This window comes from Zerene cesonia, unplaced genomic scaffold, assembly GCF_012273895.1.
Source record: "Zerene cesonia ecotype Mississippi unplaced genomic scaffold, Zerene_cesonia_1.1 Zces_u003, whole genome shotgun sequence".
Lineage (NCBI taxonomy): Eukaryota > Metazoa > Arthropoda > Insecta > Lepidoptera > Pieridae > Zerene > Zerene cesonia.
The window spans coordinates 308227-334165 of record NW_024045133.1 but is presented as its reverse complement, the minus strand read 5'-3'; the positions used below and the strand labels follow the sequence as shown (position 1 = coordinate 334165).

At 36.1% G+C, this 25939-nt stretch overlaps 4 protein-coding genes across 4 annotated transcripts in view; 2 read left to right on the top strand and 2 right to left on the bottom strand.

Moving 5' to 3' along the window:
• Positions 1 to 5302, top strand: part of LOC119838434 (GTP-binding protein 2-like) — a 26837-nt gene extending 21535 nt beyond the window's left edge. Inside the window, exons 14-17 of the mRNA XM_038364381.1 lie at positions 714 to 1172; positions 1890 to 1985; positions 3566 to 3693; positions 5039 to 5302. Coding sequence (XP_038220309.1) covers positions 714 to 1172; positions 1890 to 1985; positions 3566 to 3693; positions 5039 to 5081 — 726 coding nt within the window. The 3' untranslated portion in view covers positions 5082 to 5302. The remainder of the gene's footprint in view (positions 1 to 713; positions 1173 to 1889; positions 1986 to 3565; positions 3694 to 5038) is intronic.
• Positions 5303 to 8520: 3218 nt separating this feature from the next.
• Positions 8521 to 19057, bottom strand: LOC119838496 (zinc finger protein 91-like). Its single transcript, XM_038364454.1, has 3 exons — positions 18882 to 19057; positions 17382 to 17499; positions 8521 to 14513 (listed from the first exon to the last, which is right to left on the bottom strand). Exons 2-3 carry the CDS (start codon positions 17494 to 17496, stop codon positions 9625 to 9627), a joined length of 5004 nt encoding a protein of 1667 aa, XP_038220382.1. The 5' UTR covers positions 17497 to 17499; positions 18882 to 19057; the 3' UTR covers positions 8521 to 9624.
• Positions 19058 to 19577: 520 nt separating this feature from the next.
• Positions 19578 to 21920, top strand: LOC119838529 (PCNA-associated factor-like). The gene is made up of 4 exons (XM_038364503.1): positions 19578 to 19762; positions 20074 to 20142; positions 20698 to 20832; positions 21248 to 21920. Exons 1-4 carry the CDS (start codon positions 19729 to 19731, stop codon positions 21676 to 21678), a joined length of 669 nt encoding a protein of 222 aa, XP_038220431.1. The 5' UTR covers positions 19578 to 19728; the 3' UTR covers positions 21679 to 21920.
• Positions 21921 to 25134: 3214 nt separating this feature from the next.
• LOC119838433 (catenin alpha) overlaps positions 25135 to 25939 on the bottom strand; it is a 46500-nt gene continuing 45695 nt past the window's right edge. The window contains exon 23 of the mRNA XM_038364380.1: positions 25135 to 25164. Coding sequence (XP_038220308.1) covers positions 25135 to 25164 — 30 coding nt within the window. The remainder of the gene's footprint in view (positions 25165 to 25939) is intronic.

Genomic DNA, 25939 nt, shown 5'->3' with positions numbered 1-25939 from the left:
TAAAGGGAGCTTTTGGGATTGTAAAGGGAGCTTTTGGGATTGTAGAGGGAGCTTATGGGAAGATTGTAGGGTTGTATGCCAAAGTGAGCTGACTGGATTATACACAAAGTGAGCTTAAGCTAGATCTTTTAATATAATTTTCTGCATGTATTTGAGGTTTATTTTTACTTTATTGGCTGTCCAAACCGATGAATGAGTAGAAAAATACAAAAAAAAAATTTTTTAGTTTTTTTTTTTGTAACTTTTAGGGGGTTTCAGAGCCAAATAGGTGTTATTTGAAGTTTGGCAAGTGATTTTGTCGCTCTGGGAGTTTTTACGTATGTGCTGTGATGCAAATGTGGGATATACGCGTGCTAATGTGTCTGCGTCGACCACGGAATTGTCGGCGCTGTGGCGTGGTACTTTCTAGATCAGTAACAGTAGTTGGGGTTAAATTAGATGAAATGTAATGCAATATTATTTAATTAATATTGCATTACATAGTTAATATTATAAAGCTGTTAAATTTGTTTGTTTAAACGCACTCTTTTCAGAAACTACTGGTCTAATTTGAAAATTCTTTCAGTGTTAGATAGCCCATTTATTGAGGAATGCTGTAGGCTATATATGTACCACGGGCGAAGCCGGGACGGACCGCTAGTGTAAAAAAAGTGTTGGATTAAACAAATGATTATGGTCATCATTTGTATTATCATTTGATTTAAATGTTTTCGATAAATCTAACTTATGGCTTCTATCGATTACAGAAAAACCAGAATCAGGATAAAAACCATAAAAATGTCAGACGGAAAAATACAAACCTACTGCAGGACATAGCGAACGTGCAAAACATGCTGACGAAAAACCTACACCTTGACACCAACGACGACGGCGGACTGAATGACATTAATGTCAACGATGTCGACCCTGACACGCGTGTCAAAGATGTGGACACCAACGTTTCTGAGAACGGCGAGTGCGATATAAATGTCAAAGATATGGAACGCGATGTAAATGTCAAGAGTGTGGAACACGATAAGAATGTAAAAGTGTCATCACTCAGTGGGAAAGTTGACAAAATGACACTAAAGGAGATGAGGGAAGACAGAAAGGAGTTGAGGTACTTTGGCGAAGGAGAGGATAAGGTGTGGTTGGAGGATCCCAATAATCCGAGAGGGTGTATTTATTTTCAGGTATGTTTTTTTTATTTTCTCATACAATTTTAACTAGAAACGCATGTGTTATATAAAGAAAACCCATGTCCCCCAGTGGGGTATGGGGCAGATGATATACATCCGTTTCACTGATCGATTTTTTTATGGACAAGTAGGTGATCAGCCTTCTGTGTCCTGCCAGACCGAGACATTTTTTTTTGTGCGTCCCCACCGGGAATTGAACCCAGGACCCCTCGGTTCTACGCTCACGCGTTAACCACTGTACCAAGGAGGCGGTCAGAATGTCATACATGAAGTTAATTAATAAGTAATGATATAGTCTAAATGTGACAATATCTTAAACTAGCGACATGCCCCGGCTTCGTACGGGTGCAATAATACATGATATATCATATAAGCCTTCCGAATCACTCTGTCTATAAAAAATCCCTATCAAAATTCGTTGTGTAGTTTTCAAGATAGAGACAGACAGAGAAAGCGACTTTATTTCATACTAGCTGCGCCCCGCGGTTTCACCCGCGTAAGTCCGTATCCCGTAGGAATATCGAGATAAAAAGTTGCCTATATGTTATTCCAGTTGTCCAGCTGTCTACGTACCAAATTTCATTGCAATCGGTTCAGTGGTTTTTGCGTGAAAGAGCAACAAACGCACACACATCCTTACAAACTTTCGCATTTATAATATTAGTTTTATACTGTGTAGTGATTTATTTTTATTTATTTCTCCGTCGCCAGGCAACCGTCCACGTGATACGGCACGCTACCGCCATCAACCCGGGCTTCCAGTGCTCGGTGCATGTCGGCAATGTGAGACAGACTGCTATTATTGAGGTGAGTAAGAGTGGGAGATAGAGATAGAGATTGAGAGAGAGAGAGTTATAGAGAGTTTTTTATGTTGAGTGTAATTTCTTTATATTTATTTACGTAATTTATCGTAATTGAAATAATGATAAACTATCCAATCTTTTAAGTTGGATAATTTGATTTCAATCGGTTGAGTGGTTTAAGAGTCCAAGGCGGACAAACAATGTGACACGTGATTTATATATATTGTGTTTTGTAACTTTATCACTGTAAAACTTCACAACCGTTACATATTTATGTCGCATTGACTACTTTCCTACTTCCTACTAATCCTACTAATATTATAAATGCGAAAGTTTGTAAGGATGTGTGTGTGTTTGGTGCTCTTTCACGCAAAAACTGCTGAACTGATTGCAATGAAAATTGGTACGTAGACAGCTGGACAAGTGGAATAACATATAGAAAACTTTTTATCCCGATATTCCTACGGGATATGGACTTACGCGGGTGAAGCCGCGGGGCGCAATTAGTGCGCAGATAAATGAGAAATTTTTAAAGAATATAAAAGTGAATGCAAAAAAATAATCAATTGTATTTCAATATTCTGTTGAATTAATGATTGTCAGTTGAGATACAGATGTCGCTTTTCACAACTTGTACAAAACTCGTTTAGCTATCGAATGCTGTAAATAAAAAAAGGTGTGTGTGCGATTCACACACGATAGAAGTGAAACTTCAGTAAATCGACAAAAGAATGAATAAAACAGTATGTATATTTCTGTCTCACTCTTTGCCGGCTTCATTCTACACATTTTTGTTATTTGTGTCTCTCACCTGTCGTTTTTTCCGTTGCATCAGCTTTGAAATCACAACGATTCTAAAGAAGTTTCACTTCAATAATATGTCGAATCACTTAGAAACGTAGCGCGTTCTTACGGACCTGTGCCTTGGTGTTCATACATTGTTTATTCAATGTTCCAACTACCCACATTTTGTTAATGGTCCTTGTGACTGGCTGCGATGTGCTATCAACTGACTACATCAATCGAGCAGTTGTGTTGAATCTCAGTACATTCTTGTTACGATCAAACTGAAGAAAGAAACAGAAGAAAAGAAAGAAAAACATTTATTTTGACGCAGACATACACACACAACAGATCATATAAGAACACAGAAGCATCATCATCATCAGCCCATATATGTTCCCACTGCTGGGACACAGGCCTCCTTTGAGGGTTCAGGCCATAATCCACCACGCTGGCCAAGTGCGGGTTGGCAGATGTCACATGTCGTCGAACTTTTAATTCTTGGACATGCCGGTTTCCTCACGATGTTTTCCTTCACCGTTTAAGCAGTGGTGATGTTATCCACATGTGCGGATAAATTGAAAAATCAATTTATTTCCTGCACGCTCGCCCGGTCTCGAACCCCGATTTATTGATTTTGAAGTCCGAGGTTCTCACCACTGAGCCACCACAGCTTTTTACAGAAGCATACAATAAATAAAAAAAAAATAAGAGAAAACAAAAAAAAAACAAAAATTCGGGCTGCGATCTCAGCCCCTCTCTTGATCTCTAGCTATATTAATATAATTCAATGATTCCCAGGGTATTTTCTCGCCGAACAACGTGGTCCGCGCCGGGGAAACTGCCTCCGTGGTGTTTCGCTTCCTTCGTTGCCCGGAATATCTCGTGTCCGGCCGGAGGTTGTTATTCACCGCTGGACTAGGGACTAGGTGAGTGAGAAAAGATAGAGAGATGCGGTAAAAGATAGAGCGTATAAGGGGGAATGTGGGAGTCGAGCACGCTTCGGCACGAATTGTGCTAGCTCGCACCGGGGAAGTACCACACCCCCACAGAAAACCGGCGTGAAATAATAGCTTGCTATTGTGTTTCGTACGGTGAGTGGGGGAGCCGGAAGCCCGATTCCTTTTCCTTACCCTTCCCAGTTCTTTCCTTTATTCTTTTCGTCTACTTTGCATTAGGCGACCCACCAGCTCCATTGCCGACGTTGACATGAAAAGAAGGAAAAGATAGAACGAGATAAAGATAGACATAAGAGATTTAGAAGAAGAGATTGTAAGGAATGAAGGAAGGGAGGTTGAGATGAACGTTTAAAGGAATAAAAAGTCAAAAAAATAAGAATATATATAAAGTATTGTGGGGTTTTTAATAGATAATGTCCCAAGTGGAAAATTTATATATAATGTACACTGAATTTTTTTACTGAATTAAAAAAAAAGGAGTATTAATTTGACTGTTTTTTTTATATATTCATTACTTAGGAACGTTCGACTGTGTCAACTATTCTATAATTTGAAAGCAAGCGCATGTCGTGTGGTTCCTTTAAAATTTGTTTGACTATGACAATTTGAAGGCCATTTTTTGTTTTGACGTGACAACGTCTTAAATTAGGTTGCGGCTAGGAGTCACTCATGAAAAAGTGTAACGCCCGGTAACGTTACGATGAGTCACCGAACTATGATCGGTCCGCCGCGCGCGCAGCACTAGAGAATTAGGCGCATTGAATCGGCGCGTGCTTGTGTCTCTGTCTCTGTCTTTTTAGTAAACAAAATATATTTTCTATAGTTAAAATTTGTGCAATTCTTATTTTCATTCAATTCCTTGTTCCTATTGTGCAATTTAATAATATTCATATCAATAAATATTCTACGTTGTCACGTAAAATCTTCGCCCGTAAAACCGACTTTACAGGCAACCATTTTTTTTGTTATATAATAACTTTTTTTTTTTAATGTCACAGTCGACAATGGAGCTGGTGGGTCGCCTGATGGTAAGCGCTACCACCGCCCATGAACATTTGGAGAGGCGTAAGGTCCATTGCAGACCTTACGCCTCTACAAATGGATTGCCGACTTTTTGGGAAGGGATTGAGAAAGGATTGGCGATAGGAATAAAGGAAAGGACTGGGAAGGATAAGGAAAAGGATATGGGCCTCCGGCTCCCCCACTCACCGAACGAAACACAGCAGAATACTGTTTCACGCCGGTCTTCTGTGGGGGTGTGGTACATCTAACTGTTATAATAATTATAATACATATATTTTTTTCTCTCTTTCAGAGCTATCGGACGCGTCACACAAACATTTCCGTATATACCTTGAAATATACTGAAAAAAAATTTCAGTGTTTAAACTATGGCCTAATATGGGTCTTATTTAAAACATAGAAGAACTATGAAGTCTATCTAGAATCTAGATATATTTCAAGTGACATATGACAATTTGTCATGCATGTTATGATATACTAATATACATACATTAAATTTGATTTTTAACCGACTTTCCCAAAAGTTAAGGGGTTTCTAAATTCGTTTTTTTTTTTTGTTTTTGAACAAGAAATTGTTGTCATTCGGTTGCCATTTTAGAATCTGGAGTCAAAAAACATTTTATTTGTTTAACATTACAAATTAAACATCTTTTCGGAAAAGTCGGTTAGAAAAATCGCAAAAAGCTATGTTAAGATTCAAGATTCAAGAAACAAGAAAATATGTAATGCCTCTCATACGCTCATTTTTTAAACTAATAATTAATAAATACAAAAACAATTATATAACATATTAATCGTCTGTAGAAAATTCTTTATTATTATACAAGTTTTGGAATAACATCAAATTTAAACATAGTTATAATTATTATTATCTATTCATATTACTAATATTTAACGAATTTTTTGCTTTATCAAATTAAATTTAGAAATTAAAGACTTAAACGCGATTTGTTCCTTGATATAATGAATATCCCAACGTTCGGTCTCCCCGTGACCAGACTCGCTGTAAAGTGTTCGAAACGTCTGGTTAAAAATCGCGTTTAAAATCCGTTTAAAAGTCATTAATTTCTATATGTATAATACTCGCGTAAAATCAAACGCAAGAAAATATTATTTATTAAATTAAATTTAAAACCCTAATATGTAGAATAAAAAAAAACATAATTAAAAATTGTTTATTTAAATATATTATTCTATATAACGATGCAGTTGAGTATTAACTATATAAGTACACAAAATCTATTTAAAAAGGTTTATCTTTTTGTAGTAGTTTTTGTAACACAAATATTTCAATTAATTTTTAGTTTTATAGCATCGAAATGCTTTATAAATGAGAAATTTTGAGAGAATAGAAAAAAATTGATCACGAGGCGGGATTCGTACCCGCGTTTTTTGCCAAACCGTAGTAGCAACATAAAAAAAAATTCTCATAAATTTTTCAATTTAAGTAAATAGTTTTTAAAAACCCATTTATTATAGTTAGAGGCAATTGCTTTATGTGTGAAGGAGAAGCGTGCACTATCTTTGTTTATTTAATGCGTGTAAAAAATAGTGTAAAATAGGAAAAAAAAAATATTAGAAAATTGTTATTAGAATGGTATTGTTTTGGGGTTTGGTTTGTTTATAAAAAAAAATAAAAAATAACGTTTCTTTTAATTCATTAAGTGTAATGGCTATCCGTTTTGTTTTTTAGGTCAAATTTATCCTATAGGTTGGTTGGTAGAGATAGCCGTAGGCGATAAGACAGATTTTTGTAACGTTTCGTTTTGTTTATGACTTTATATTTTATCGTGGTACAATAAAATATTTAAATAAATAAATACTCATGACTTAATTAACGCCAGTAAGCGTAGATTTGAGGTTATGAATGTAATTTTTTTTAACATTTTAGATTATGTAATTTATCTAACTTAGAGTTCTTCAATGTTGATACGATTCGCCAATAACATAACGCTGAAGAGTTTTTCTGTTTGATCGCGCTAATCTCATGTACAAGGTCGGATTTTAGAAAAAAAAAATTAACATTGGATATCTATGGTCTCCGAGAGCTATAAGCTGTGTATGTACCACAGGCGAAGCCGGACGGACAGCCAGTTAAAAAAAATGTACCTAGGTATTTTAGTACCTTATGATAGCAAATTTTTTTAATATTATTTAATATTAATGTGTTGACGCTTATAATATTTAGGTTATATCTTGTACACAATTTATATAAGTAAAGAATTGCTTTTTACTTATTACTATGTATGTAAAACCATTGTCTAGTCCATATATATAGACTATGTGCTTAACTATAAAATACTCGTAAGCTGGCACTCACAGCTTATAGATATGTTCTGTTTGTCTTATCTGTCAGTTAAAAAGTGTTGATTAAGCTATCAGCGACATTATCAGCGGTGAAACTAGTATATAACTTGACGCGTCCTGTCAAACAATTTTTATTTGCGTACAGGTGAGTTTTGAAATGATTTCTATGAGAAAAAATGGTAAAACACTATTTAGATAGGTAGGTACGTAATCGTTCCTAGTACTCGAAAGTACACATTTATGTTAAGCTAAATAAATGGTGGGGAATAGCTGAATTTTGTATTTTAAAACCTTTGTTCTCATATTTTAGGGCTTTTTGTATTTTAGATATACTATATACTTACTTATAGTTTAGTACTTTTGACAGTATTGTGGCAATGTGTCAAGATATGACAGGTGTCAAGATAATGCTTTGAAATGTCATCGATAAAAAATGTCGAAAAAAAAACGATAAACGATTATCTAACATTACCTTGTGGTATCGTAAGAATAAATCTTATTATTTGTAAGTTATAGAATCGAAACATTAGCCAAATGCCATTCGCATGAAATGCGTCAGCGAGTTTGTTATTTTTCTCAGTAATTGTGATTTCAATATTGTACACGAAACAAATTAGTGTTATGCACATTTTTCAGACATTAAATGAATATTCCAAATGTGTTGTTTTATTCTAATACCTGCGTTTTTAGTATAAATTTATGTATAATATTAGCTGGGCTGAGTTATATAAAAATTACCTTTAAAACCTGGATTATTATGAATACAAAATCCGCAGTCAAAATCGGTCCAGCCTTCCCTTTCCCTTCCAACCTTCACAGCAAAACTAGACATTGTAATACTAGGCCCTTGACAACTTTATACATGACAGCCTCATACTATTTTGTTTGTACTTGTCTCCATCGCACAGGGCTCATAACAGCAATGGCGACTCAGTGGTAAGGACCTCTGATTTAAAATCGAAGTCGGGATTCGAGGGTTTCTTATAAATGGACTGGGAAGGGTGAGAGAGAAGTGATGGCCCGATTTCACGCCGGCACCCTGTGGAGTGTGGTAGTTACTCCGATGCGAGTTGGCCTAGTCTGTGTCGAGCTCGACTCCCACACTTAAAATGTTTTACAGTGCTTTGTTTTTAAATAATGAATATAACAGTAAGTTAAAATAACATGATGCGAATTAAATGAGATATTATTATTGCTATTATTTGCTAAGTGAGTATCACACATTTTTATGATATAAATACCTAATTACCTACTTTAAGTACTCTAGCACTGAATGAAATAGATAGGACAGCTGAGAGAGGTTACTGTCGCACACGCAAATTAGCCTCAATGGGTGTTTAAATTTTAACTTAAGCACTAGTAGTATGTCCCGTGTCCCCCAGGGACACTTATTTCAATCACTTCACTTATTCCAATATTTCAAAGTTCGCATCAGCTAGAATTGGAAAAAATAAAATTTCCACAAAATGTATTCAAAATACTTTAATTACAATCTTACTCTTAAATCATTCAAACATTAACAATTATCATTAACTTAAAAACTAAGTTAACATTACAGTTTAAGTCACGGCCTTCTCAACATCGCTTCGTCTCTTTCACTCCAAACTAACTATAAAAACTGAAAGAGACAACTCACATTGAGAATTCAGAGGTAAAACTCGTTTGGAGAATGGCATGTAATATTCATTTTATTGATATAATATCATCTTTTAACATATTTGGTTCATAGTTGAGTATCATTTATACAATTCAAAGACTTAGAGCGAAATTAAGGAGGACGAATGTAAAACAGCGTAAAAAAGGGGGAAGGGGGGGCTGGCTTTTAGGAAATTCAAACAACCAATGGTACATAAGTAACCATATAGGAAACGCCACGAAAAACCTTCTCGTATGGCACTGACGACCGATAAGACTTTAATTGAATGAAGAGAGCTAATTAAGTAAATTGAATCATTCTAAATGGAAAAATATTGGCTTTTTTCTACATATATCTATTGACAAAGCAATATCTCTATATATCTATTGATGGACTTCGTAAAGATATGTGTCCTCCTTAATTCTACATCAAAATTATTTAATATTCATCGACGAACGGATAGCGTTGTAGAGTTATAATCACCATACAGGCCATGTAACCATAGTTACGAATTCAAATAATATTTTAATCTATAATAGGATCACTTTTAAAAATATTCTTTACGAATCAGATATACAAAAACTCTTTAAACACCAAATCACAAAAAAAAACATAAGCGGAAGCTTCTTCGATCAGATACAGATAGCAATTATTAAAATTATATTCATTTTTTAGCACTGGGCTTAGATCTGACGTAGGAGGTGGGGTAAAACTCAACAGAGTTTTAGACAAATTTACACAAAATATATTAGGAATATCGATATGATATAGATGCACTGGTCATGATGATTTAGCAAGTCTTAATAGATGGCGTGTCTTTGGACATTTCAATAGGACAGAACTGGCTTGATTGCGGCAGGTAAGTGGCCCAAATTGCTTACAGAAGCAAAACTATCTAAAAGTAAATAAGACGGTTTAATCCGAAAATGGCTCAATCAGTCTTCATTCCCACAATCGGTGGTGGTGCTTATCAATTTCGACTTCAACTTCTCAGCAGCCAAGTAGGTGCTTGTTAATGGCGTATCGTGCTCCCGGGGTTGGTACTCCGTAACAACCAAATTGTCGATGTCGAACGTGTTTTCTCTATGCCCGCGCATATGAACGCCCAGACATTCGCAGAGTAATTGCAGGTCGCATATTTTACAGCCTATATACTCTGTGGAGTCCAGCGGCGTGTGGCTGTTGGTGTGCTCCCAGCACATGTCATGTGACGTAAAGTAAACGTCACAGTGAGCACATTTGTACAACATCGGCGCTTCCGTTTTTATAACAGGTGCAATTTCCTGCTCTATGGCTATTTTCGCTGTGTTCGCCTCACTCGATGTTGGTATCGCATTGTCTATGGGCGCATCGTAGAAATAGGTTTCCGACGTATAGATCCTCCTTTGAAAGTCTTCCAATTTGAATTTTAAGATCTCGTGGTGCATTAGCGTGTGCCGTTGTAAGCTCGGCTTTGTAAACAGCAGCCCACACTCTGAACAAGGCATGCATCTCGATGTGTGTGTGCCTTTGCTCATATGGCAGGCTATTGTGTCTTCGTGGAGGAAACTGAGCTTGCATATATCACACTGGTAGATCATTTTCAATTTTTGTATCGGAGTTTTAGACAATTTTCGGATAATGCGCGCCTCTTCGGCGGTGTTGTTTCTATGTTTCAGCGTAGACACATCGAATTTTCCTTCAACTTTCACGCTCATAGGCTTTTCCTTAGGAATCTTCAGCGGTGATGGTATCCTTTCGATTTTCACCGGTGTATTTTCAAAACTATAATTCGACGAGGTATCGAGTGACTCCCTTTTGAACGTCCGTTCTTTAACATCGGGGCTGATTACAATTTTGAAGTCGTTGATCGTATGCTCAAATTCCTCGTGACGTCTCAACAATATCTGAGTGAAATTCAACCCACAATACTTGCAGGGAAACCTTTTTATATCGTGCTGATTCTTTTCGTAATGATAACCGAGGGTTTTCCTAAGAGTAAAGTACAACTCGCAGTCCGAGCACTTGTACAATATTGAGGTTTCAACAACTTGCTCTTTCACGTTAGTCGAAAGCGCCTCACTCGGACAACCGATCTTCGCGTTGAGCTTTACCAATTCAGCGATAGAAACTACATCGAAACTCTCTCTATTGAGCTCTGACACACGAACTTTCATTTTTTCATGATGTTTGACCACATGCTCCTTATAGCGCTTTTGAGGGAATAGGACATTGCACTGTGGGCAAACGCTAATCGACCGTTTCAAGTGTCCCTTGGCCATGTGTATTTTCAGACCTTTGACGTTCATATAGTACAAGTTACACTCGGAGCAGTTGGTTATCCAATGATTGGGGTCGTGCGTGTGTTTATTATTTATTACGACCGAGCCGACCAAGTAGAATTTACTGTCCGCGCAAGCATCCGTATTCTCGTGTATCTGTATGTCCTTTTGATGGAATTGCAACCCGCATAGATTGCACGCCACTGCGTTTCGGTCACTTCTGCATACTTTCATGTGTTCAGCTAAATTAATTCTGTTCTCAAACAGTATGTTACAGGCGCATTTGTATACCACGGAAATGCGACGATAGATCAACGCCATGGGGTCTGGGGAAATCGTTTTGTTCGCGTCCGGTGGCATCTCCACTTTGATTTTCTTACGGGGTGTCACGATCTCTTCCAGTTTCCTTTTAACCGTTTTGTCCGCAGGTAAATTGTATTTAACGATCTCTATATTCGATTTTGTTATGTCCGGCCGAAGCTTGTGTATATTCTCGTGATATTTAAATCGCATTCTGCGGAAGTAGACTCTGCATATAGAGCACGGCACCAGGAACTTCTTATTCGTCACGCACGTGTGACTTTTCATCTTGGACTTGGTGCTAACGCACGCTCGACATTTCTGACACTGGTACAGGGTCAATAATATACTGTTGCTCCTCGGTAAAACCGGTGAGGTCTCCACTATTTGAGATACCATTTCGACATTACCATTATCAAATGGTATAACATTGATGGTATTCTTATTGAAACTGGGCTTGATTTTATGAAACGCGTAATGTTTCGCCATGAAGCACTTCCTAAATCTTAGATTGCAATATTTGCACGACTGGTAGGACGCATTTGTCGGGCAGTTGTGCCGTTTCACGTTGATAAATTTGAAGACCGTGCCGTTGCAATGCACGCATTGGTATACATCGTACATTTTCATTGGTTTGCTGGCTTTTTTTACCGCATATGTGACCTTTTTCGGTTTGTGTTTCATGAGGTGTTTATTATAGTCTTGCTTTTTGATCAAAAGGTTGCATTCTTGGCACCAGTTGAACTTCAAACTGTCCTTTCTTGGCAGGTTGCACATCACGAAGTTCGTAGCGAAATCGTTTTGGTGGTTGAAGGTGACGAGACGAATGGAGTTCTCTTTCAGTGTATTGCCGATATGGTCGCGTTCGTGCGCCACTTTCGTGTTTTTATTCTGAAATGACAGATTGCAAAACATGCAAGTAAACCGTTGCTTGCTCCGCGCGCATGCATCTTGATTTCTAGCGTGTTCTAGCACACCATCCTTATCGATTATATTATTACATATGTTGCATTTGAACATTGTGTTGTTCGAAAACCCGTCCATTTCTAATTTGAACCTGATACATCTGTCTATATTATATGCGCTTCTTGCTAGTATATGGCCCCTCTGTTCCTCCGTTATTGGCTTGAATACATCAAACCATGCATCGTTTAGTAGATTCTCATAATTAAACTTGAGTATTTGAAAGGAGCTCTTCTTAATCGGATTCAGATGGATATCGGCGTGTTTTCTATACGACGCCTGGTCAAACTGAAGATTGCATATATGACACTTTTCGATTTGAACATCGAAACTTTCCATATTGCAAAAATGATCCTGACAATGCTCTATTACTTTGTCGTAGTTATCGAATACTATGCCGCAGACTTGGCACAGATAAATGATATTCCACAGAGACTGCATCGATTCGTATTTTTTCATTAAATCCGGCATTTCCACGTCTCGTTTCTGCTGCGCGTGAACGGCGTGAAACGGGGCGTGCAGTTTATACGCCAAATCGCTAAACCCTTCGTCGCATTTAGCGCAGTTTTTGAATTTCTCTTCGAAACAGTTGTGCTTACGCAGCGCTCTCTGGCCGAAGAAATTTATCTTGCACTGGGAACACTTTTTCCATTCAGGCAGCGGCGGAGTGATTCTCTGTTCCGTTTTTATATCAAAAAAATCAATGTTGCCCAAATTGAAATTCCTATCGTCGTGCTCTCGCGCCATGTGTGTCGGAAATGTTTTCGTGGTGAAGCACAGACCGCACAGCTTGCACGTCCGCTTTTTGACCCCGGACATGTCGCAACACGCCTCCGTCAAATGGAACTGCGTTTTCGTGTGGCAGTACGTCTTGCACGCCCTGCAATAGTACAATATCGACACACTCCTATATTCGTTGTTGGCGCCCGGTTTGACAGGTGTCACCTGTGCCTTCAGCTCCAGCTGGCCGGTGACGAATTCGATTGTCAAAATTTTCAAATTGGCCGCGTGTATTCTGCTGTGCTTGTCCACGAACGAACGTTCGACATTCGAACCGCACGCGGCGCACGGCTCCGACGCGGTCTCAACGCAGTGCGGCGCGTGACACTTCCAGAAGGTTCGCTCGTCGAACAGCACGCCGCATTGTGGACACTTGCACGCGACCCGCTTCGTCAACTTTTGCGAAATCTTCAGAACATTGAACTTTTTGAACAGCGCGTGCTGCAACTTGTGCTTTTGTATGTCCGAGGAGCGAAACGCGCGTTTGCACACCGCGCACGTCCACTCCACGTGCGTCTTAACGCACTGCACCGAGTGGGAGAACGCCGCGCAACTGGCAAGGAAGTGGTTCGGGCATTTGTCGCATTTGAACAGAATCTCCCGCGGCACGACCCCCACGTGTACCGCAGAGGCACTATCATCGGGCGTATGAGCGGCCACCCTGTGTATGTGCAAGGCGTTCGCCGACGTGAAGGTCAAGTCGTGTTCAGAGCACGCGAACTGCTCTCGCTGTGCACATAACCTCTTGAATATCCCATTGTGCACTTGTTGCAGGTGAAAGTTGTACTTCTTGAAGTTTATCGTTTTGTAATCGCAGAACGAGCACTTCCCGCTGAACGGTTCGTCGATCGGCCTCAGGCCACTCGTCCCGTGGTTCTTCATGAAGTGACACCGTATGTTCCGCTCGCTTAGATAGTAACACTTGCAGACCGGACACTTTTTTAGGTTCACCATGCCGCGCACGTTCGACGCACTTTGCACTATCGACACTATCGATCGATCGACACTCGATGCACTTTCGACACTAGCACTCAACACGTCCGTTTTCACTTTGGCCGTGCTTTTTACGGCTTTGTTGTGCCTGAAACCGCTGCAGTGTAACGCGGCGACGCTTTTCGTTGTACTCTTCTTGGCTTTATTGACCCTCGGCGGGTCGGCTGTGTCCTCATCTACATTCTCATACTCTTGCACCGCAACCAACAGCGAATGGGCTGTCATTCTGTGCGCATCCATCGTATTCTGCGTGGGGAACAGTATCATACACTCCTGGCAGTAGAACTTGTGCCTATTGAGTATATATTTCCAATCTATTAGCGACACATGCGCTGACGTGGGATCTCTCTCGGGCACCGGTTTCGTGCCCAGGATAATTTTGTTCTGTGACACGTGGTGGAAGCTGGCCGGGTCTATGAGATGAATGTCATCGATCCCATCAATCCCGTGTGTATCGTCTTCCAGCATATCGTCATGATACATGTCTTCTTGGAGATATTCATTGTCATCAGCATACTCGAGCATTTCTGAAATAGATATTGGAATGATTGTTAAGTGTTATAAGAAATAAATAATTGAAAGCTCAGATAAGTTATAAGAAATAATTGAATTGTTAATATAAAATCTGTATTTCACCTCAATCAGTATGCAATTTTGTTGAGCTCTGGCTCTCTTACTAGAAGAGAGCCAGAGCCAGCCATAATGAGCAGGGAAGGGATTCCCTGCTCATTATATTATAACTTAAAGGTCATACCTCTATATGAAGGAAAATATGCAAATAAGAAAGGAAATAGAGAATAACACAAAAAAATTTATTGTGGGAGTCGAGCACGCTTCGGCACGAATTGGGCCAGCTCGCACCGGGGAAGTACCACGCCCCCACAGAAAACCGGCGTGAAATAGTGGCATGCCACTGTGTTTCGTACGGTGAGTGGGGGAGCTGGAGCCCGTTTCCCTTTCCTCACCCATCCCAGTCCATTCCTTCTTTCCAGTCGTTAATCCTTTCCCTTACCCCATAAAAGCGGGCAGCGCATTCACAGAGGTACTACCTTTGCGAATGTTTATGGGCGGTGGTGATCGCTTACCATCAGGCGAACCACCAGCTCAGCTGCCCGCTATGACATATAAAAAAAAAATATATACACATGTATAAAGACAAAAAAGGGGGAGCAGGCAACCCTATGAGTGGTGTGTGTGTATGTGTTTATGGTTGTATGGATGAATAAAAAAAAAATGGTATCTCTTATATTTTTATACCAGGGCAAGACCTCAATTCAAAGAGACAGGGAAGAATAAATAAGTAATTTGAAGTGATGAAATCATTTAAAAAATACAGTTAAAAGACTAAAAAAACATGGTTTAATCATATATTCAACTATATTGTCTCATTAGCTCTAATAGATCATTCGTATGGAAATTATTAAAACCCAACAACCAGGATAATAAGATTGTCGCTTAGTGAACAAGGTTTTTTATATATGTTGATAATTATAATACATCCATCTTTAGAAAGTCTCAATGGAGTCTAATCACATAGAAAAATTCAGGTGAAGTTTATAAAAGCGAAAGAAATTCAAAGAAAAAGGCATTTAAAGATATTCTTTATTCGATGGCACTGCGCCAAGACCACTAGAATATAAATTCACATTCTTAACTGGCTGTTCGCCCCGACTTCGCCCATGCTACATATATAACTTATGTCACTCAATTCAGTTGCAGCTTTCTTCTGATAAAAGAATTTTTGAAATGTGTCCACTAGTTTTCGTGTAAATCCATCATAAACATACAAATCTCGCCCCTTATGGGCTTGCTGAGAATAAATCAATAAATAAAGTGACGTCACTCTTATCCAATATGGACGATATGTTTTGAGCTTGCATATTATATCAAATGGACTCATTGATAACTAGCCTATAGCATCTGGGGGATTAAATACTCATCGAACGGTTAGAGAATTTCTAAAATCGGTCCAGTTGTTCCTGGCATTAGAATGTTAAAAACAAACAAACAAATTGCTTTAAATTTTTAATAATCATTTTTCACAAAGAGAGAAGAAACGCCTTCAAATCGTTAGAACTAGATCAATGGGACCATACGGGAGGTGCCAGCTTTTAAATAGAGAAAGAATCATAAAAATCTGTTCACCCAACAAAAGGCATCAAACATAACATGAAAATACATTTATTGAATTGATAGCCGCAGTTAGTTGAAATCAAATTTAATTTGTATGAATAGAGAATATAATGAGATACATAATTTTTAATCCCTAATGTAACTGTTAGGGCAGATAGCACAAATTTAACGGAAAAAGTCAACCAAAATGCCACTATCACAGTCTTTTTCCTGTATTTCATTGTTTACACATTACGTAAGCAACATTGTTTAGAAACAATTCGCAATTATTATTTGCTCTTGCGTCTATATATTTATAGATATTTCTAGCCACTTCGCATAATGCCATGTTGTTCTAGGTTCGTCTACATAATATTTTATTTTTATTTATACCATTAGCGGGCAACTGGGTCTATCAGGGTAGTTGTAAATGGGGATGATTGGAAATATATTCTAATATTTTTTTTCTGTAATTACAATATGTATACAAAACTTTAATCTAATATATTTCATAGATTACTACATAGTATAAAACATAGTCGCTTTCTCTGTCCCCATGTCCCTATGTATGCTTAAATCTTTGAATCTGCACAACGCATTATGAAGGGGTTTTTTTTACAGTTAAAGTACGGTTTATGTATAAAAATATCTATTAAACTACTCCCAATAAACGCGTGCGAAGCCGCGGGCAAATGTTACTGTTTTAAAAAAGAAAATATTGTTATTGGAAAAAGTAAAGTTTTCTCACAGAGTTTTTATGTCATCGTCGGCAATAGAGGTGGTGGGTCGCTCGAAGATAAGCGCTACCACCGCCCATGAACATTTTGAGAAGCGTAAGTTCGATTGCAGACCTTACGCCTCTACAAATCGATTGCCGACTTCAAATTGTAAAGGGATTCAGAAAGTATTGACGAGAGGAATAAATGAAAAGCCTGGGAAAGGCTAAGGGAGAGGATATGGCCTTCAGTAAAAAGTTTATTGAGAACTAGCTGCGCCCCGCGCTTTCCCCTGCATAAATCTGAATCGCGTAGGTATATCGGGATAAAAAGTTGCCTATATGTTATTCCAGTTGTCCAGCCGTCTACATACCAAATTTCATTGCAATTGGTTCTGTAGTTTTTGCGTGATAGAGCAACAAACACAAACACATTCTTACAAACTTTCGCATTTATAATTATTAATAGGATATTATTAATAATATTAGTAGGATACTAGGAAGTATAGTAGGATTGTTTTCAATTACCCCCATTTATAATTACCCTGATTGATATAGATGTACTTACCCTCATCATCTATATCCACAATTTCCGTCTTTATGGATGAAATGTCCGGAAATATGGTCTTAATCTTCGGATGGTCTAGCACATTGTGCTCCTCAATGTCTATGTCTGACGACATCGCCTGAAACGCAAGGTATAAGCTTTTAGAATACACTTCCTCTCTTTCAAAATTTCTCATTAACAAAGCATTTCAATGCTATAAAACTAAAAATTAAGTTTACAAAAGCTGTATTCCTTCAATACAATATTGCAATCATTGATATAAAGCTTCATATTGGTTGTGATGGTTCTTAATCATCTTAATAGATGGCGTGGGGTTACCTTTAGGCACATAAAACTAAATGAGTAGAAGAAATTTGATTGCAGAGGTGGGATCATGGGTGGTCGAGAAGCTAGGAATTTCTAAAGTTAGGCAAAAGTAAGCAGGTTCCATTTCCACCTCCTGATCAAATTTGTTCTATTCATTCAAAATTCCTCAATATGTTTCCTTTTATTATTAATTATTTGATTGATGATTGATTTTAAAGGGTTTAATAGTGCTAATTCAAAACTTATATTACAAAATGTTCAATGTATTTATTCAGAGATGTATTACTTCAAAGATTAATAAATTTAATTAATGCAATACTAAGGAGTATTGCATTAATGAATATATGAAAGTTGAAAGTCCATGGAATGTTGTTGTTTAAGGACCACAGGAGAGTTCTTTGGCAAACTAATTATTACAATGGTTTTATAAACATTTTGATGTTAAATGGTTTTAACAGAGCAACTACAGAGTTTCTTGCTGACTCTCCTCTGAGGAACTGCTCTCTGAATCGGTGGTAAATGTTAAATTATGTATTTGTACATTTCAAAATGATGACTCTGCTATATACAAAAATATTCCAATTATGAAATGAATTTCTTTATTGCTAATAAGTACAAACAAGCAAGCAGAACATAACATTTAAAGTAAACAAAAGGCGGCATTATCGCCAGGTAGGGATCTCTACCAGGCAACCCTTATAGTAGGAGCAAATAAATAAATAAAAAATACCCATTGGTCTATTTCTATAAGGTATATAATATGTATATGGATTATGGAGCAATCATTCAAGTCGTTCTAGAAAAAAATCAAGTTATAATAAATATTCCACAGATTCTCGTATAGTCTAGATTATTTATAAACCTTGACCTATCATTTATTTAGGGTCACCTTGTGTCAAATTATAGATAAATAGAGTAAAAATATAACCTAAAATACTGCAAATGTAGTAAATCTTGACTTAACAGAGGCGCTTATTAACATATAATTATTGTTTTTTATAATTACATTAGATTAACAAATAACCTCAATGAGATTTTTAATTATAGGCGAATAACTAATAAATTCGTATGATACTTAAAACTAAATATTACAATGTTTAATATGTATATAATAACAAGCCGATAACTAAAATGTAGGTTAAATTGCAATATAATTTATGATCATATTATTGTGTAGAAAAAGTGGAAGCTTACCGAATTGTTCCACAAATAACTACGTTTTTGGAAGGTACGTTATTTCTTGTATGGCGTCGAGATATGAGTTATCTAAACAAATATTTTTATTTTTTGCTCCATAAACCGTAAGTTTTATAATCAATCATGTCAAATCAAGCCCAAACAACATGAATGACGACGAAGTCAAAATTCAAAAATCTTATCATGTCAAAACGGAAAAGCTCAGACTGCAGTCACAGATAAGTCAAACAACAGATATCGAATACATTGTTTGATGACTGATTTTCGTATTATCTGCATGCATGTACTATATAACGCCTACGTAATAATATAACCATTTCAAAACCTATTTTATTTTTCAGAATTCCATTATTTTATCTTAATTATTTATCTGTAAAATTCTTTTTAAATGGTTTTACACCAATAAAATTAATAATAATCTATTCATTTGTACTATGGGGAGTGCTCAGAGGAATTGTTCAAAGTTAGTGTATAATAAATGTTTGCTACCTCGATGGCATTGAATTGTCGCATCACGGCGAGTGAGTTAGCTATTTTTGTCGCGTAGTTCCGCTGCCGCGTAAACGTTATTTGACAGTCCTCTAGTCTAGTTTTGGTAGTTTAGACTAGGTACCTTATATATTGCTTACTCTGTGGTAGGTACCATTCAAATTTGAAATTTTGACAGTTCTAGAATGACTTATGACAGCTCACATCCCGAAAACAATTGGCAATTGGCGGCAAACTGTGTTTTGCTCAAAGTTTCACAATTTAGCCATAAATCGAAAGTTAGTAAATAAAGAGAGCAAATTATTGAAGTAATACACACCAAAAAGGCGCTAAAAGTAATATTTAGTGGTATAAAATGGCTAGAACAAAAGCTTCAGTGGGTGCAAAAGGTAAGATTGGTTTAAAAATATATAAAATATGTAACTACTTGTTAGAAGAAAAATCTTCAATTGAAATGATATTTCGACTGAAGTGTGAAATTGAATTACATAAATATTTTACATTGCATTTGTATCATGTCCTTTATTAAATCTATTTGATATCATTTTATTCATTTACTTTGAAAATTTGTCCTATTTTTGTGGTTATTTTGAATTAATTAACTGAAAGATTACGAATAATAAGTACTTTATAAATTCAAAGGCACTAACTACATTTTAGAATTTGTAAACGCCTATAATTTACTCTTATCTTATTTCAGTGTCAGCTGGTAAGAGTAGCAAAGCAAGATGTAGTGTAGCACCACCCACTAGTAGCAGTAGTTCATCAGGTATACCAGTTTTTTACTGAAACATAATTTTTCTAGACAGTTTTATAACTATGGGCAGACTCTGGTGGAAGGTGAGTTCCCTCGGAGACTGTCCTCAACTATGGACAGGAAAAAATACCCAGTCCCGTTTTCCCCTGCATTGATATTTTTCTCATTCAATTTCCGGGATATAAACTATACTTTGTGCTTCTTTAGGCCTTGACCTATATTTGTACCAAATTTCTTTAAAAATGGTTCAACCATTCTTGTACAATTCATTATAATAGAGATTTGAAATCAATAAGGAGAGATGCTTTGTTCTAATATTTAATGAACTAGTTTTACTAAATTACTGTCCAAATTTTCATAATATATAAAATTCGAAGGGCTGACAGATCTATCAACACACAGCCCAGACCACTGGACCGATCAGGCTGACATTTGGATAGATTAGTTATGACATAGGAATCCATTAGGATTTTGACAAATCCTTGCTCTAAGGGGATAAAACAGGGGATGAATGTTATGACGTAGGCAGCCGTGAGTATAAGTAATTTATTCATTCATTCATTGAAGGAGGTGAAAAATCTTCAAGAAGTTATTCAGGAGGAAACCCTGTGTGTCCCAGAGAAACACCTAAGTGGCAGAAACCTATAACTAACTTCTTTATAACTAATCAAGGGCAAAAACCGTGCGAAGATGGTGAAATTGGTGAGAAAATTTATTTATTTTTTATAATTAATTAATAAATTTAAAGTTATTTTGCTGACTAATAAATAGAGTGCAAGCTGTACTGCACCCAAATGCAAGTAAAATCACATGTTATTCTGGTCCATAAGCTACATCATTGACAAGTATCATCAAAATTAGCTCAGTTGTTTTCATGTGAATGAATAACGAAAATTTTTATAGGCTTATGTAACCTACTCTTGAACACGATTATGGTCAACAAACAGACAGATTTAATTCAAATTAAAATCATCAGAGTTAATTAATTGCTTTATGTATGTATAAGAGTGAGACTTTAGTTGATTCCATCAATAAAGCGTGTTTTTTAGTTTTTACACATAAATTATCAAAATTTTGTTTCAAGATAATTTTCAAATATATGACATATCATTTCCAGCCGGCAGTTCAAAATCCAAACCGAAAAGAAATATAATTCATTCAGATGACGAAAGCGATTCGGAAAAAAGTACAAACAAAAGCAAAGAAGACCAGAATGAAAGCAAAGAAGACCAGAATGAAAGCAAAGAAGACCAGAATAAAAGCAAAGAAGATCAGAATGAAAGAATAGAGAATGAAGTAGAAAGCCAAGAATTTGAATGCAGTCAAAGTTATGAACACTCACCACCGAAGAACAGAGAATTGGACGAATCGATTATACTAGAACCTCTTACTGGCGAAAATAGTCATAAACTGGAGGAATATTACACAAAAGATAAAGGAAAAGGTAAAGGAAAGAAAAGCAAAGAGGACAATAACAACAGGCTATCTTTTAAACGGCAATCAGAGGATATGGAATCTCCGCTCCCTAAAAAAATAAGGGTTAATTAGGATTTGTTCGGATGTAGAATATTTGTTCTTTTTTAGTTTGTTTTTTTATTAAAGTACAGGTTATTTGAAAGAAGCTGTCACGGATACTTTTGCAATAAATACGATTTCTTTGGCATTTGTTTGAATAAAAAGTTGTTTCCTGTTATTTCTTCGCACGTGTTAAATTCGGAGTAGTTTTAGAGATGTTATACATATAAAATCCTTCTTAAATCACTATCTATTAAAAAAACCAACAAAAGCTGTGGTATATTTATAAAGATTTAAGCATACATAGTAACATAGGAACAGACAGAAAGAAACTTTGATTTATACTATTATATAGTGATCTTTGCAAACAACTTTGTTTGCAAAGATCACTATATTGAGAGAAATTTCTAGATTTTTCAAACTGTCAATTTTACTGAGGAAACTGTGAATTGTATTTTTCTATACTGTAGCTTTTAATGTACTAAACTATTGTTGATTCATACCTCATTGTTATGTGATACTCGGTGATACCTGTTAAGTTTTGGCTATCAATAAATGAATTGCTCGTTTGTTGTTTTATTTTTGTATACAATACTATTCCAATTTGTATTTTATCTTATTTAGTATCAAGATACACATATTTGCTAGCTGGTCATCCATTTGGTGATTAATGAACCACCTCCCAATTTCGAGACTAAGATTTTTTATTTATTGGTTGCTTATACATTTCATACCTTTATTACCTTTAAACACGCTTTTATTAGTTTCACCTGTATGTTTGTATGTAACCGACTCCTTCAGACTCGATTTTGACCCACTTCAAAGGGACAGATTGAATTCAAACTTTGTACACTTATCAAGGATCAGTGACAATACAATGATTGTGTGAGTTTTGCACTTTTTACACTACACTAAATTTAGTCCCTGAATTCAGAAGAAACTTGGAATCAAATTAGTAAAAGACGTCGGAGTCTAATACATGCCGTCTATATTCTGAACATTATAGATATCTATTATATTATAATTTTTGTTAAAAAAAAAAGGGTTTTAAGACTGTTTTTATAATGTGAGGAAAACACTATTCATATATACGGGGTGTCTCGCAGATGTTGTGCTATACTCAATGGTACTTATAGTTTCGCAAACGCTTATTACAGAAAAAAAGCCTTAAATTGTTGGCAATTACCACTCCACTAATGTGGACTGGAGATCACTTTGGAGCGCACACGTAAAAGTTTTAAGAATTCATCTATTGAGAAAAAGTTATACATCAGAGATTTTATGCGCAAATTAAAAACTATAAGTTCCGTTGATCATTTGCGGGACATCTGTACAAGTGAAAATGTTAATTTTTTGATATTTCAGTTTGGTATGTGGTAGTCGAGCACGCTTCGGCACGAATTGGGCCAGCTCGCAGCGGGGAAGTACCACAGCCCCACAGGCGACCGTTTTGAAATAACATACTGCTATGTTTCGTTCGGTGAGTGGGGGAGCCGGAGGCCTTTATCCTTTTCCTTACCCTTCCCAGTCCTTTTTTTATTCCTCCTGTTCTTCCTTACCTAATCCCTTTCGCATTTGAAGTCGGTATTCCATATGAAGATGCGTAAGGTCTGCAATGGACCTTACACCTCTCTTAATGTTCATGGCCGGTGGTAGCGCTTACCATCAGCCGACCCACCAGCTCCATTGCCGACTATGGCATAAGTAGGGATTCTTAGTTGCAATAATATTATCGGTAAGAATTCCTTCCTTTCTTTATCATTACTGGGAATATATAAAGCTCGACTAGTCAGTTTGAAACCTATTAATCATTATTTTCTATGAGGAGTAACGGAAACATAGGTTAAATAAAAAACATAATTTTTAGATATAATTTATTTCAATACTACAATGGTTATAAAATTGAGTCTATAATCAGGATAATACATGATTCAGATTTAAATAACATTATTAGCGATTAAAACAGTAACATACGTTTTTATTGCATACTTCGATAATGATCGCCGCCATAATGTTAAATGTAACAACTTATCTTAAAGATTATCAATATTCATTTTTCTTTGTTTATTTTCGAAAACAATTTATTTCACACAAGATATACCAATTTTAACCGCCAATAACATTCAAATTGAATTATACTTACGATAATATAATGCACAAATGAGCTGCCAATAATTGCATGAACTTATAAACTAATGTAGGTTATAGGTAACCTATCTACTTACTATTTAAGATACAATCTATGCGACTGTGATATTCTGTGAAACACTTTGATGTCATCGGAGGTTGTTTCTCGCAATATTATAAGATTGTAAATAATTATGCTTGCTATACTAAATTTTATAAAGAACATGTTTTAATTTTTGATTTACTTATAGCTTTTATTACTTTAAAACAGATAAACGTTATTCAATGTTGTATATTCTATATTGATACGTGCTGTTCTCTGACGCGTCGCTACGCGTGCTTAAATTTTTTATAATTGTATAAATTTCTTATGTTTGAAAACCAAACACTGGCAAATAGTTAGGCCTTATTACCATATAGACAAAAAAAATAGTACAGAACTGCGAAACAAATTTTATAATTATCTGTGACGTCACGCGCGCTTTTTGGATTTTATAAATATGTAATGTCATAATCACAATGTATGTCTATCTCGCTCACATGTCAATAATGAAAGTGAAAAACATAAAACTCTTGTTTACGTCATTTCCACTTTTATAATGTAAAAATGAAACGAATGACTTTTATTTAATTTCAATGCTGTAAAACAAAATATAAACACCTAGATAGATAGGCATTAATCCATAGACAGATGCATATAAAGGTATGTATCTAATTACATATATAATAAGGAAATGTTAAATGAATCAAACTAATGAAGTTTTTCACATCACAAATGAACGTTAGCCGCAATATTTCAAATTTCATATAAAATGGCAAGCAAGTAATCGAATACAATAATATATCTTATATGTTAGTTATTAGTGAAATGTTTGAGAAATATTGTCAATTCTCACGATAGCTTGTAACGTTTAATTAATTAATTATAAATACGTACTTAAATAGTAAAAAATCAAGTAATTTAATCATTTTCCTATATATGCCTGATCACCAAACAAAAAATTTTGCGTTTCGCCATTTCACACCGATTGAATTTTATCGTATAACTTGATAAAAATTTTAAATAATACAATACGCGATTTTCAATTCTAATATTTCGATTATAATCATGATTATAATACGTTCGTCACATAATCTATACTAATATTATAAAGCTGAAGAGTTTGTTTGTTTGAACGCACTTATCTCAGGAACTAGGGGTCCGATTTGAAAAATTCTTTCAGTGTTAGATAGCCCATTTATTGTGGAAGGCTATAGGCTATATATGTACCACGGGCGAAGCCGGGGCGGACCGCTAGTTCGATATAAAAATCGCCTACGCCTACATAAGCTGTTCTACTCTTAACATATTATCATTAAATACTAATGTTCCAACTCCCTCGACCCGTGCAACTAAAAGTAAATTGAAAAATCACACTAATATTATAAACGTGAAAGTGTGTTTGTTTGTATGTTTGTCCGACAATCACGCAGAAACTACTGAACGGATTTTGATGAAATTATTAGACATAGGCAACTTTTCATCCCGATATTTCTACGGGATACAGATTTACGCGGGTGAAACCGCGGGGCGCAACTAGCAATAACGTTTAAAAAATACATAGGGAGCAAAGAGTACCTAGGTAGTTAGGTAATAGGCGCACACTGGGTCGTGGTAGCCGGAACACTTAGATCTTAAGCTAAGTAATATAATTAATAAATAATCTAGACATAATTTGGCTCGTCTCTGTAGCGATTGACGCGATATTCTTTGAGAAGCGTCGTCAATGTGACTCGACTATTTGGAATAAATACGAATTAAAAATAAAAAAAAAACAAATATTTTAGAACTGTCATTGTTTTACAAAAAAAAAAAAAAAAAAAAAACAAAATAAAATAGCGTCTACAGGAATTCGATATCAAAAGCAAAAGATAATATAATACGCGCACTACATTTATTTATTCACACCCCCCTAAGAAGTCAAAATGGCTAATATTTCATAGAAATTCTGAAAAATGTCTGTCAAACATGTAGAGTAATTGATATCGCTTTAATATGAAATTAAACAGCGGCGACATCGCCGCCCGCGCTGTGACAGCGAGTACGTGATGGAACGCGGCTCCCTCGGCGGGGACACAGGTGAAAGGTGAACATAAATATGAATATATTATATAACGCGTTCGTTCG

What these genes read in the sequence shown, in the direction of transcription:
- LOC119838496 (XM_038364454.1), bottom strand. Translation starts at nt 17,496, where the DNA reads ATGTCGTCAGACATAGACATTGAGGAGCACAATGTGCTAGACCATCCG. An exon ending in TGTGGATATAGATGATGAGG is followed by an intron (nt 14,514 to 17,381) that starts GTAAGTACATCT and finishes TATCTATTTCAG; the next exon opens with AAATGCTCGAGTATGCTGAT.
- LOC119838529 (XM_038364503.1), top strand. Translation starts at nt 19,729, where the DNA reads ATGGCTAGAACAAAAGCTTCAGTGGGTGCAAAAG. An exon ending in TAGTAGCAGTAGTTCATCAG is followed by an intron (nt 20,143 to 20,697) that starts GTATACCAGTTT and finishes CATTCATTGAAG; the next exon opens with GAGGTGAAAAATCTTCAAGA. An exon ending in GTGCGAAGATGGTGAAATTG is followed by an intron (nt 20,833 to 21,247) that starts GTGAGAAAATTT and finishes TATCATTTCCAG; the next exon opens with CCGGCAGTTCAAAATCCAAA.